This window comes from Ranitomeya variabilis, chromosome 7 (genome assembly GCF_051348905.1).
Source record: "Ranitomeya variabilis isolate aRanVar5 chromosome 7, aRanVar5.hap1, whole genome shotgun sequence".
NCBI lineage: Eukaryota > Metazoa > Chordata > Amphibia > Anura > Dendrobatidae > Ranitomeya > Ranitomeya variabilis.
In genome coordinates this window covers 233,310,813-233,325,072 of record NC_135238.1, presented here as the reverse complement: position 1 = coordinate 233,325,072, position 14,260 = coordinate 233,310,813, and the positions used below count along the sequence as shown (strand labels likewise).

The window sequence follows — 14,260 nt, the reverse complement described above, 5'->3', positions numbered from 1 at the left end:
TATTGCTATTTATAGATCAGGTAGGTATGGAGGAAAGATGATGAGTTCAGATTTGTCCACATTGAGCTTGAGGAAGCGAGAGGAGAAGAAGGAGGATATGGCTGATAGGCACTCTGGGATTCTGAACAGCAGAGAGGTGACATCTGGGCCAGAGAGGTAGATCTGAGTGTCATCAGTGTATAGGTAGTAGTGGAAGCCATGGGACGTTATGAGTTGCCCCAGGCCAAGGGTACAGATGGAGAAGAGTAGGGTCCCAGGAAAGAGACTTGAGGAACTCCAACAGAGAGAGCGGGATGTGGGGGTGAGAGACGCTAAATGTGCAGTTGGAAAGGTATGAGGAGATCCAGGATAGGGCGAGGTCTTTGACACCAAAGGAAGAGAGGATCTATAGTAGGAGGCAGTGGTCAACTGTGTTGAAGACAGAGGACAGATCTTGAAGGAGGAGTATAGAGTATTGTCTGTTAGCTCTGGCTGTAAGTTATTAGAAATTTTGGTCAGGGCAGTTTCAGTGGAATGATGAGAATGGAGGCCAGATTATAGATTGTCGAAGAGCAAGTTAGATGAGAGGTGGGAGGAAAGTTCAGCGTGGACGTGCTGCTCAAGGAATTTGGAAGCGAATGGGAGCAGCGATATTGGGCAATAGCTGGACATAGCGGTTGGGTCAAGGGATGGCTTTTTAAGTATAGGCGTGATTGTGACATGTAAGAAAGCAGACGGGAAGGAGCCAGAAATTAGTGATAGGTTGAAGAGATGGGTTAGGGACAGGATAAGTGTGGTGGTGGTGAGGTTGGGGAGGAGATAGAATGGGGTCAAGTGTACAAGTGGTGTGGTGTGATTTGGAGAGGAGTTAGCTCTCCTTCAGTGATGTTGGAGAGGGAAGTTATGGGGGAAGGGCATTGGTCTGGTATACAAAAAGGTTGTGGTGGTCGGACGATAAAGACTTGCCTTGTTTGGTCAATCTTATTTTTGAAGTGTGTGGCAAAGTCCACAGCAGAGATGAGGGAGGTCGGAGGGGCAGTGGGGGGCGGAGGAGGGAGTTAAGTGTTGAATAACTGTTTGGGGTTGTAGGATAAGGAAGACATGAGGGTTGTGAAGTTGCCTTTTTAACAGAGGTGAGGGCTAATTTGAATGCGAATGTTGCTTGTTAGAAAGCGTTGAAGTCATCTTGCGAATGTGTTTTCTTCCAATGCCACTCTGCAACCCTGGACACTTACCGGAGATTTTTAGTGATGTTGTTGTGCCAGGGTTGTCTAACATGCCTCTCTGAGTTCGCTGCAATACAAGATAAAGAAGTAAACATATTCACGTCCCAAGTTCAAGTTCATAAAATCTATCTATATTAATTTTTTTTACCATCACATGCATTTTTTATGTTCTTCTTTTCTTTCTTTCTATTCATCACCTAGGAATCAGTATAAAACAATATAGTTTAGACGACAATAGTTTGTACATTATTTTTCTATATGTCAAGTTTATACTACCAACTCGAAAAAAAAAAATTCCTAATGAACGGTGATGAACTTTGAGACATCATCATCATGTATCTATTAGGCTCCAACATTTGAACTTTACTGTAACTTTAACCATAAATGTAACTGCATTGTGTTGTGGACTATGCTTTACTTGTGCTGATGAAGAACTCTGTAGTACTTCGAAATGTGTTGACTGAATAAAGGAAAAACACATATACTTTCTTTCTGGACTTGGATCTTTTATACGGGATATCAGCAGCACAGATTATTATTTTTATGTGTTGCTGAATTGCTTGTCCTTGTTTCTATGTGGAAGGTTTAGGTCTTCATCCTCAGTTGTTCCATGAAGACGACTCCTGGTCAGTCTTTTCCGAACAATAGATGGGTGTTACTGGTCCCACTGGTTGCTGTCAGTTCTGAGCTGATGGCTCTGCTGGACATCTTCTGATTTTGAAGGGAATGATGTGTCTTTCATCTGCTACACTAAGTTTCATTTGCCAACCACTGTATCTACAGTTCTCAGTGTTGTTCATTTATTCGTGCTTCTTCAAAAGAGCTTTAATAGTATATCGTGAAACTCCAGTTTGCTTTAAAACCTTTGCCTGGTAGAGACCTGGCAGATGCAGTATGACTACCTTGTGATTTCTTTCTGCACTCAATATTTCCATAATGTATGACCTGTGACATGAAATAGTCTTCCCCAACCTCAACTTTGTAGCAGGGTTTGGATGCTCCTCACCAGTTCTAAGCCTCCTACTCATCTGTTTCTGTTTTAGTTAATGACTATGTTTCAGCCTATAAGAAAATGATGATGCCTGTCACCTGTTTCTTATAATTGGTTACTCTTCTCACTGACTGTAAGCAAACAATATCCATGACTTTGTGCAATTGTGTATAGAAGAATTGATGCTTTGCTGCTGCGACAGGCGGTCACACCAGATACTGATGGGATTTACATTTCTCTTTTGTTATTTCACTTTGTCAGTTGTTTATTTATACAAATAGACTATTAACTCTTCTATTTTTAAAGCTTTATTACTTTGCAGAAATTTTTCCACACCTGCCTAAAACTTTTGCATAGTTTTTTACAGTGGCATGTAACAGTTTGGGCATCTCTGGTCAAAATTACTGTTATTGAAACAGGTAAGTAAGTTGAAGATGAAATGATCTCTAAAAGGGCTAATGTTAAAGATGACACATTTCCTTTGTATTTTAGGCAAAATGAAAATTTTAAATTGTCATTTTTTACATTTTAAAAATTACATAAAGGAAACTGGACAGTTGCAAATCCCTGCATGGTTGTACCTAGTATCACCCCCTTTTGCAAGTATCACAGCTTGTAAACGCTTTTTGTAGCCAGACAAGAGTCTTTCAATTCTTGAGGGATTTTCCTCCATTCTTCCTTGGAGAATTCCTCTAGTTCTGAGAGATTCCTGGGGCGTCTTGCTTCCTCTGCTATTTTGAGCTCTCGCCACAGATTTTTAATAATGTTCAGATGAGGGGACTGTGAGGGCCTTTGTAAAACCTTCTTCTTGCACCTTTTGAGGTCGTCTATTGTGGATTGTGAACTGTGTTTAGGATCATTATCCATTTGTAGCAGCCATTCTCTTCCTCTTTTCACCTTCAGCATTTTTACAAATGGTATTATATTTGCATCAAGAATTTGTTGAAAGGTCATTGAATCCATTCTTCCATCTACCTGTGAAATGTTCCCTGTGCCATTGGCTGCAACACTACCCGAAAGCATGATTGATCCCCCCATGGTTAATTGTTGGTGAGGTGTTCTTTTCCTGAAACTCTGTGCCTTTTTGCATACTTCTGACACTGAATTTTATGGTGAGGATGCAGGAGAGGTTTTCTTCTGATGACTCTTCTATGAAGGCAATTTTTATGCAGGTGTCTCTGAGCAGTAGAACAAAGTACCCCAACTCCAGAGTCTGCTAAATCTTTCTAATTTTCCTCTCTAGCATTCCTAAGAGCAGCTCTCACTTAAATTTTGCTTGGTCTTCCAGACCTTATCTTGACCTCAAGTGTACCTGGTAACTGTCATTTCTTAATTACTTTTTGAACTGAGGAAAGGACAACTTGAAAACAATTTGTGATCTTCTTATAGCCTTCTCCTGCTTTGTGGCCTCCACCATTTTCATTTTCAGATTGCTGGGCAGCGGCTTAGAACAACCCATGGCTGCTGTTTTTGGCACAAGGTTAGATGAGGCTGGGTTTTTATAAAGCTGGGAAATTTGCATCACCTGGTCTTTCCTATCGATGATAGTCAACAATTCATAACGCTAACAGGCTAATTAAGGGCTGAAACCTTGGTCTAAGTTATCTGTGCACACAAATCCCCAGGGGTGCCAAAACTTTTTGCATTCGTGGCCCATTTTCATTTTTGTAATTTTTAAAATGTAAAAGATGGAAATGTATATATTTTGTCTAAAATACAAAGGAAATGTGTCATCTTTAACTTTAGCCCTTTTAGAGATCATTTCATCTTCAACTTGCTTAACTGTTCATAATAACAGTAATTTTGACCAGGGGTGCACAAACTTTTACATGCCACCGCATGTTACTCTAAAATAAGTCATAAGCTTGTTACACTTATATGTAACACTCAGCTGACGAGACTATGACATATAGCTACATCTGTTCAGTATCATTTCACGGGGTTACATATGCCAATTACAGCATTAGATATGATACATTTAGATATATTTGCTGTTCAGAAAGTATCAAACATGTTTGTATCACACCTGAAAGGCTTCGATAGGCTGGATCATTAGACAGTATCACACATGAAGGCTTAGATACACTGTATCAGTAGGCAGCATCAGACATGAAGGCTTAGATACAAGGGATAAGTAGACAGCATCACACTGGAAGGCTTAGATACACTAGGTCAGTAGACAATCTGCCGAGCACAGCCACTAACATTGGTGTTGGCAGCTTAGAACTAGAGTTGAGCGAATTTGTTCGGATTTGGGTCCGAATACGATTAGCAGCGAATATTGTTTTTGCAATATTCGTTGAACACAGCCGAACGTCATTAGTGTCAATGGAAGTAGAACTTACCAAATATGTTCGGAACCGATTATCAAACATACATTCGGCACGGATATGGCAAATTCAGATTTGGCGACCGAATCCAAACAAATTTGTTCAACTCTACCTAGAACCACTTTAGTCTCGCCCATGTTCCCAGCAGAGACTGCCCCAATCCTGTTGGAAATGCCCATTTGGAGACAGGGTTTGTACAAATGGGACACCACAAATTTGCTGGGACCAAAAAAACAAATCAGGACACATGGCATATAATGGCGCAGTAATACAATGATCCTTTGCTATTCAGGAGCCTAGGAATACGGGGTGACAACCTATATGGCACAGTTTGGGCACCCAGAATAGTTGTCACACAATGGCTGAACACAAATTTTTACGTTTTAACAGAAGAGGACGAGGAATGTTAGGGAAGCGGGTTGCATGTTCACAGCGACAGAGCTCATCATGCTGCCATTCTGTGTTATTTTAGGGAAACATTTGTGTGATTTTTCACAATCAGTCACAGAGAAGCTGAAAAGTATGTGAAGTATGGCATCATTCCTGGCGATTTTCCGGGAGGCACATCTCTGCTGTCTTTTCTACCGGCACCTGCGTCTTTTCACCATAACGTGTCGAACATCCGTCAATCCGAGAATCCCCTCTGAAAGAGACATAATTATTTTAATGGCGCAGAGGCAGCACTTGAGAAGAACACACCTTGGGGCTTGTGTAGATAAAAGCCAGAGATGTCTGCACAATGTCAGGCAGGGACAGGTAAAGCTGCAGGATTGATAGGAGATTGACTAAACATTCCAGGTAAGTAGGAGCTAAGCTCACGGACGGTGAAATAAAGACACGACGCGTTTCATGTGACCTCATTCAGGTCCCTGTAGCTCCTCATTTGTTCAGCCATCAATAGTGACTTGCACACAATGGCTCGATTCTTACCACCAGGTGTTTGCGTTTAATACTGTCAGGTGAGACGGGCGTGCTTACCGCCATGGCCTGTCAATCACAGCGCTCGCTCAGCGCAGCTATGTAAACTCATAATTGTGGCAGTGCTGTATTCTTAGCCTGCTTCTCCTGCAATTTTTTTTTTATCTTTTCAGATCATTGACCAATGAAATTCTGGGCCTGAAGATACCGCCAGAACCGGTGCTGAACGCCAATACGGTGTGCCTGACGTTACCGGGCTTGACTCGTCGACAGATGGACGTCTGCATGCGGCATCCGGATGTGGCGGCGTCAGCCATACAAGGCATACAGATCGCCATCCACGAGTGCCAGCACCAGTTTCGGGATAACCGATGGAATTGCTCAAGTCTGGAGACCAAGAATAAGATCCCGTATGAGAGCGCCGTGTTCAGCAGAGGTGAGCGCCACATGGTCAGCTGTAGCATAGCGCCAAATTCCTATGGGAATTAGGTATAAATGAACGTATCATACATGACCGCCAGAAACTTAGACTAGGCTTAAAATGCGTCAAGTTTATCACGATATCTCATGCAGTTTGATAAATCGGGGGCATCTTTGACCACTTAGTCTTTGTATACATCACCTATTATTTGATTTAGGACCCCCATACACATTTGACCAATCAACGGGTCCGGCCAAAGTGTATGGGGGCCGGCCAATGGGAGAAAGGTTAGCTGCACATGTCCAATTTCGGACTGCTGATCGCATTGCTTTCACGGAGATAAGTTGCCCCCAGAAATGTCAGCCGGCGACTTTCTCATAGGGAACACAGGAGTGTTCAGACGAATGAGAGCTCATGTGTGTGTGAGAGACGGCCGAGATGGCTGACAGCCGGATGATTGGCTAAAACTTCATTTGTCTGCTAGCCATCTAATGGGTATGATGACAGCCTTATTCTGTAACAGCAATGTGCGCCAAAATTTGGGCACATTTTTTGAGCACAAAGTAACATGTTAAGACACACCGCCTTTCTGCTGAGTCACTCCCCTTTCTGCAAAGCCATGCCACTTTGTTGGAAAAGGCACAGAAATGGGCATAATTATTTATTTATAGTGCATGGCGCACTTATCTAAAATGTTGCACAATTTGTGACAATTTGCATGTTTTTTTGATAATTTTTCAGACTTCTTTTTTTTTGCAAAAAAACTCCACCTTGATAATTATTCGCCAAAAGTGTTTAATAGACATACACAATACATGTCATTACGCCGTGCCCCAGTAGTCACTCCATTGTTGGTCAATGAGACTCAGGTTTTGTATCCAGTCTATTAGTTGTTCTTACTCTCATATTGATCAGTGATTTCTGGGTTCACTTGACTGGTGTGTGTGTGTGTGTGTGTGTGTGTGTGTGTGTGTGTGTGTGTGTCTGTGTGTACACGTGCGTGCATGTGTGTGTCTGTGTGTGTGTATATACAGTTGTGGCCAAAAGTATTCACACCCCTGCAATTCTGTCAGATAATACTCAGTTTCTTCCTGAAAATGATTGCAAACACAAATTCTTTGGTATTATTATTTTCACTTAATTTGTCTTAAATGAAAAAACACAAAAAGAATTGTCCTAAAGCCAAATTGGATATAATTCCACACCAAACATAAAAAAGGGGTGGACAAAAGTATTGGCACTGTTCGAAAAATCATGTGATGCTTCTCTAATTAGTGTAATTAACAGCACCTGTGACTTACCTGTGGCACCTAACAGGTGTTGGCAATAACTAAATCACACTTGCAGCCAGTTGACATGGATTAAAGTTGACTCAACCTCTGTCCTGTGTCCTTGTGTGTACCACATTGAGCATGGAGAAAAGAAAGAAGACCAAAGAACTGTCTGAGGACTTGAGAAACCAAATTGTGAGGAAGCATGAGCAATCTCAAGGCTACAAGTCCATCTCCAAAGACCTGAATGTTCCTGTGTCTACCGTGCGCAGTGTCATCAAGAAGTGTAAAGCCCATGGCACTGTGGCTAACCTCCCTAGATGTGGACGGAAAAGAAACATTGAGAAGAGATTTCAACGCAAGATTGTGCGGATGTTGGATAAAGAACCTCGACTAAGGGTACCGTCACACAGTACCATTTACATCGCTACGACGGCACGATTCGTGACGTCGCAGCGTCGTATGATTATCGCTCCAGCGTCGTAGACTGCGGTCACGCGTTGCAATCACGGCGCTGGAGCGATGCCGAAGTCCCCAGGTAACCAGGGTAAACATCGGGTTACTAAGCGCAGGGCCGCGCTTAGTAACCCGATGTTTACCGTGGTTACCAGCGTAAAAGTAAAAAAAAACAAACAGTACATACTCACCATCTGATGTCCGTCAGGTCCCTTGCCGTCTGCTTCCTGCTCTGACTGAGATCCGGCCGTACAGTGAGAGCAGAGCGCAGCGGTGACGTCACCGCTGTGATCTGCTCTCACTTTCCGGCCGGCAGACAGTCAGAGCGGAAAGCAGACTGCAAGGGACCTGACGGACATCAGATGGTGTGTATGTACTGTTTTTTTTTTTTTACTTTTACGCTGGTAACCACGGTAAACATCGGGTTACTAAGCGCGGCCCTGCGCTTAGTAACCCGATGTTTACCCTGGTTACCAGCAAACGGATCGCTGGATCGCTGTCACACACAACGATCCAGCGATGACAGCGGGAGATCCAGCGACGAAAGAAAGTTTCAAACGATGTGCTACGACGTACGATTCTCAGCTGGGTGCCTGATCGCAGTAGCGTGTCAGACACTGCGAGATCGTAACGATATCGCTAGAACGTCACGAATCGTGCCGTCGTAGCGATAAAAATGCCACTGTGTGACAGTACCCTAACATCCAATCAAGTTCAAGCTGCCCTGCAGTCCGAGGGTACAACAGTGTCAACCCGTACTATCCGTCGGCGTCTGAATGAAAAGGGACTGTATGGTAGGAGACCCAGGAAGACCTCACTTCTTACCCCGAGACATAAAAAGGCCAGGCTGGAGTTTGCCAAAACTTACCTGAAAAAGCCTAAAACGTTTTGGAAGAATGTTCTCTGGTCAGATGAGACAAAAGTAGAGCTTTTTGGGCAAAGGCATCAACATAGAATTTACAGGAGAAAAAAAGAGGCATCCAAAGAAAAGAACACGGTCCCTACAGTCAAACATGGCGGAGGTTCCCTGATGTTTTGGGGTTGCTTTGCTGCCTCTGGCACTGGACTGCTTGACCGTGTGCATGGCATTATGAAGTCTGAAGACTACCAACAAATTTTGCAGCATAATGTAGGGCCCAGTGTGAGAAAGCTGGGTCTCCCTCAGAGGTCATGGGTCTTCCAGCAGGACAATGACCCAAAACACACTTCAAAAAGCACTAGAAAATGGTTTGAGAGAAAGCACTGGAGACTTCTAAGGTGGCCAGCAATGAGTCCAGACCTGAATCCCATAGAACACCTGTGGAGAGATCTAAAAATGGCAGTTTGGAGAAGGCACCCTTCAAATATCAGGGACCTGGAGCAGTTTGCCAAAGAAGAATGGTCTAAAATTCCAGCAGAGCATCGTAAGAAACTCATTGATGGTTACCGGAAGCGGTTGGTCGCAGTTATTTTGGCTAAAGGTTGTGCAACCAAGTATTAGGTTGAGGGTGCCAATACTTTTGTCTGGCCCATTTTTGGAGTTTTGTGTGAAATGATCAATGTTTTGCTTTTTGCTTCATTCTCTTTTGTGTTTTTTTCATTTAAGACAAATTAAATGAAGATAATAATACCAAAGAATTTGTGATTGCAATCATTTTCAGGAAGAGACTGAGTATTATCTGACAGAATTGCAGGGGTGTCAATACTTTTGGCCACAACTGTATACAGAAAGAGGAGAAGAGAACTGTCTGAGGAATTGAGAACCAACATTTTTGAAAAATATCAACAATCTCAAGGTTACAAGTCCATCTCCAGAAATCTTGATATCTTTTTCTATGGTGCACAACATAATCAAGAAGTTTATAACCCATGGCACTGTAGCTCATCTCCCTGGATGTGGACAGCCAATAAAAATTGATGAGAGCTTGCAACGCAGAATAGTCCGGATGGAGGATAAGCAGCCCTAATCAAGTTCCAAAGAAATTCAAGCTGTCCTGCAGGCTCAGGTGCATCAGTGGCAGCGGAAACTATCTGCCCACACGTGAATGAAATGAAATGCTACATCAGGAGGCCGAGGAGGAGCCCACTGCTGACACAGAGACATTAAAAACATAGTCTGCAGTTTGCCAAAATGTATGTGAGTAAGCAAAAATCCTTCTGGGAAAGTGTCTTGTGGACAAATGAGACCAATATAGAGCTTTTTGCTAAAGCACATCATTCTACTGTTTACCGAAAATGTAATGGGGCCTATAAAGAAAAGAACACAGTACCTACAGTCAAACGTGATGGAGGTTCAAAGATGTCTTGTGGTTGTTTTGCTGCCCCTGGCACTTTCTCCCTTGACTATGTGTAAGGCATCATGAAATCTGAAGATTACCAAAGCATTTTGGATGGCAACGTAGTGTCAAGTGTCAGAAAGCTGGGTGTATGTCCTAGGTCATGGGTAATCCAGTAGAACAGTGGCCTCAAACATACTTCCAAGAAGCCACCAGAAATGGATGGAAACAAAACTCTGGAGAGTCTGAAGTGGCAGCAATGAGTCCGGATCTAAATCTCATTGATCACCTGTGGAGAGAGCTATTGCTGTTGGGAGAAGGCGACTTCACATATGAGAGACCTGGAGCAATCAGCAAAAGAAGAGTCCAAAATTCCAGCTGAGAGGTGCAAGAAGCTTGTGGATGGTTATAGGGATCAAACATGTAGAACAAAACATGTAATTGCAATCATTTTCTGGGAGAAATACTTAAATTTTCTGGAACAATTTCAAGGGTGCCAACACTTTCGGATATGTCTTTATATATATATATGAACTCTGCTGTGGAGGTGTCACTTCTTGGGTGTAGGATCTTTTCAGCGCTCTCTTTGGATGTTAGTTTTTGTCATCTCGACTTTCGGACAAATTGTTGCTTTTCATACAAATCTTTTTTGCAGCCTCTGTAAATCAGGCCCCTTCTTTCCCGCTTACACTGAAGCTCCAACATGGAAAGTTTTACTCTTTTGCCAACTCCATAAAAGTTGTTTTACAAATATAATTTAGCGCCTGGTTCACGGGAAGACGGCGACTTGTGATATAAACCCGTGGATGAAGACTTCATATTGTTACATTCTAGTGAAAACATCTGAAATGAACAAAAGCCCCCAAGACCCTGAACTCCCACCACGTCATTTACTAGCAAACCCCAGACGATCAGCTCCCTCCCTTCCTGAAATACTTTGTGCTGCTTCTTCTAACACAGCAGCAGCACGCACCTCCCTGACTACTGAGAGCTAATTGCCTGCACGGAGTAAATCAGCTTCCCCCACATATCGAGGCTAGCCCCAACCTCCCACATTACTATCTGATGGTTTTGTTTCATGCAGTTTATAATACACTGACTTCCATGTAACCAATTTTATCAAGCAGAGCTGCAGTGTAAAGCATGGGACCTGACGCACAGGTTACCATAGATAATGGAATCAGACTAGAGTCACTGATCGCGGCTCAACTATTACCCAAACATAGTGACTAATGCACAATGTGAAAGGGATGACTCTTATGCTAGGATAGGCCATCAAGGTGTGGTCAGTGGGGTCTGACCTGCACGATCAAGGGTCTTTTGCACTTATTACAGTTACACCACTGAAATATATACCAACAGTATTAGTGTTGGGGAGGGAAAGGGATCTCTAAGTCTCGCCCACCGTGGTGTAACTACAGTAGGTGCAGGGGTTGCAGTCGCACCCGGGCTCTGGAGCCTAAGGGGCCCAAAAAGTCTCTTTGGCCTATATGAAAAGACCAATAATATTAAAGACTTGCCCTAATTGGGGACCCATTGGAGCTTTTATATTGGGGCCTCTGAGCTTTAAGTCACACCACTGCTCGTCCACTTCTGGCCCAGGAGAATGCCCCTCTAAGGAGCGGTTGACAAGTACGTCACTACTTCAGGAGATGGAAATATCCTTCTGATCTTTCTCTTCTGACATTAGGCAGCATTTGCCTTTAAAAATGACATCCGTCATTCGCCTAACATGGGATTACTGGAGATGGAGTGCAGATATCTGAGGGGGTCAGCGGAGGAGAGGCAGAGAGGTGTGAACACAGACACCGTTCGGCTTTATCCGCGTGCTCACACTTAGCGGCAGATAGATGCCGGGAGTCCTCGGTAATGGCTCTCTGCCCCTCTGGGGACGGCGGGTTCTGTACAGAATGTGCCGGGGAGGTCATCAGCCCAAATAGGAAGTGACAAGGTCTCGTCAATATTTAATCCCGTTTTCCCACTTCTCACCATCAGCCCAGCGGTGCGTGTGGCCACTGCTGAATAATTTGTGGCTCAGATATTTATACACACAGAAGAAAGTCAATCCTCCACGCTCCGTGTATGAGATCAGCTCTCCGGCCCCTCGCAGTGGTCGCCTGGTCGTTACATACCACTCAAGCTGTTTCTTCATCAACGTTGTTACACCGTGCCTGAAGAAGGGACCGAAGAAGTCCCGAAAGCTGCACGGTAACATCATGTATTTTATTTCTGTTAGCCATGAAAAGGTCTCATAACTACAAGATCCTCTTGTTTTTCACACTGAGAGCATTATTTTTTCAACTGGCTAGCACGGTACCAAACCCCTTTTTTTTCTTATACCACTCGAAGGGATACTTCCATCAGTAGAGCGGAGACAAAGTAAGTACTGCTGGCCCCGGAAACAGAAATAATAACCCATGATTGTCACAGTAAAACAAATAATGCCCCCATGAGCGGCCCCTGAAGAAGGTATAAGTGACTTCTTGGTGCCCCCTTTAAAAGTAATTATTATTTATTATAGCACCATTTATTTATTTATTGGTGCTTTACATGTGAGGAGGGTTATACATAATAAAAAAGAACTACAGAAACATCCAAAAACATATCAAAGTTTAAACAAGGACTATTCTGACTCATGGGTATGTAGAACGCAGTGGTGCCTGGATAGGCCAATTCTTTTGGGCGCTTCCGTATTGACCTGTACTCACGTTCATACCGATTTATCAGATAGCTTAACTCAGCCACGTTCTCATGTAAGAAGACTCCAGGAAAAGAGGATTGCTTTAACTGAAATTCTTGTATTATGATGAAAGCAGCAGGTAAAAAGGAATATTCAACAGAGGACATGTAATAGGATGCATACAGATATGGGGATGATGACAAAATGGAGAATAAGGGCGTGAACAAACATACATCACAGGACTACAGTGAGAGAGTTGGGACAAAATAAAGGGAAAGGCAAACTTCTGCCTAGAAAGAAAGGATGGAACACAAACAATGCAAACATTAAATGATTTCTCAAGTCGTGGGACATGACACTCCCCGTCTGAAATCCTTGGATTTCACGATGTCCGTAATTTTTCGAAGTCGTTCGAACCTGAAAAAACAAGAGGAAGAAAACATGCATGCAATAATAAACATAAAAGATTTTTAAGTCCAACTCGTTGTTGTTGACCCGTAGATCACACCGAAAGATAAGTTCAAGTATATAAAACCCATCTTCAGATTGGGGAAGCCGCAAACATGCAAACTCTTCCACCAACCCAGAATCCAATGGGAATGTTAAGGGTTCAATCCAATGGAAAATGTCAACATTCAATAAACTGGGGAATGAGGAGGAATGCTCCCCGCCGTGAACAACGTCCAGGAGCATGTTCAGTTCATGTGATGTCCTCCTTTCGTAGAAGCAGCACGAGTTCAGTGACCGGGCGGAAGAAGGTTCGGGTAGAGCCCCCTTTTGTCACCTTAACTTCTACCTTACGAGTCTTTCCGTCCTCACCGGGTAGGACTTTGGTGATAAGTCCCATTGGCCAGTCATTACGATGAGCCTCTTTGTCCTTTAAGAGAACAAGGTCTCCTTCTTGGAGATTGGGACTGGGCGTCTGCCATTTGTGACGGTTTTGAAGCAAGTGTAAATATTTGGTCTTCCATCGATGCCAAAACACGTTAGCCAGGTGTTGTACTTGCCTCCACTGACGTCTGTAAATGTCCTTATTATCGAAGTTCGCAGGCGGAACTGTAGCAGCTCCAATCTTCTGTGTGAGAAGTGTGGCTGGAGAAACATCAGAACCCAAGTTGAGGTCCTTTAGGTTTGTGGCGTGGTCCTCAGATGGAAACGCGTTCATTACGTCTTGTACAACTTCAGCAATTTCTACTGCCAATACCGCAGCGCAAAGCTCGAGTCTGGGTACAGAGTGTGCAGGCTTTGGAGTTAACTTGGCTTTACCCAGGATGAAACCACAGTGTACCTTGTTAGCTCCTAAGGTCATCAGATAAGCTACTGCGGCTATGGCTTCTGTAGATGCGTCAGAGAAAATATGAACTTCTCTTCTGATTGCAGTCAAAGGTGATCTTGGAGAATAACAACGTGGGACTTGGAGTTGCTCTAAGAACTTCAGAGACTTCTTCCACGCCTCCCACCTTTGCTGTTTCTGAGTTGGGAGCGGGGTGTCCCAATCCGTGTTCTCGGCCGTAAGCTGTCTTAACAGTATCTTGCCTTGAATAGTGATGGGTGCTACAAACCCGAGAGGATCATAGATGCTATTTATGACAGATAGGACTCCTCGTTTGGTAAAGGGTTTGTCATAGGGTGACACTTGGAAAGTGAAGGTGTCCCGTTTGATATCCCACAGTAGACCAAGGCTGCGCTGTGTTGGAGGAACATCGGAACCCAAGTTGAGGTCCTTTAGGTTT

General features: G+C 43.5%; 1 protein-coding gene across 2 annotated transcripts in view; it reads left to right on the top strand.

Moving 5' to 3' along the window:
* Positions 1 to 14,260, top strand: part of WNT10A (Wnt family member 10A) — a 58,876-nt gene that overhangs the window by 13,331 nt on the left and 31,285 nt on the right. For both annotated transcript variants that reach the window (XM_077273180.1, XM_077273181.1), the window contains exon 2: positions 5,618 to 5,880. In XM_077273180.1, the coding sequence (XP_077129295.1) occupies positions 5,618 to 5,880 (263 nt within the window). The remainder of the gene's footprint in view (positions 1 to 5,617; positions 5,881 to 14,260) is intronic.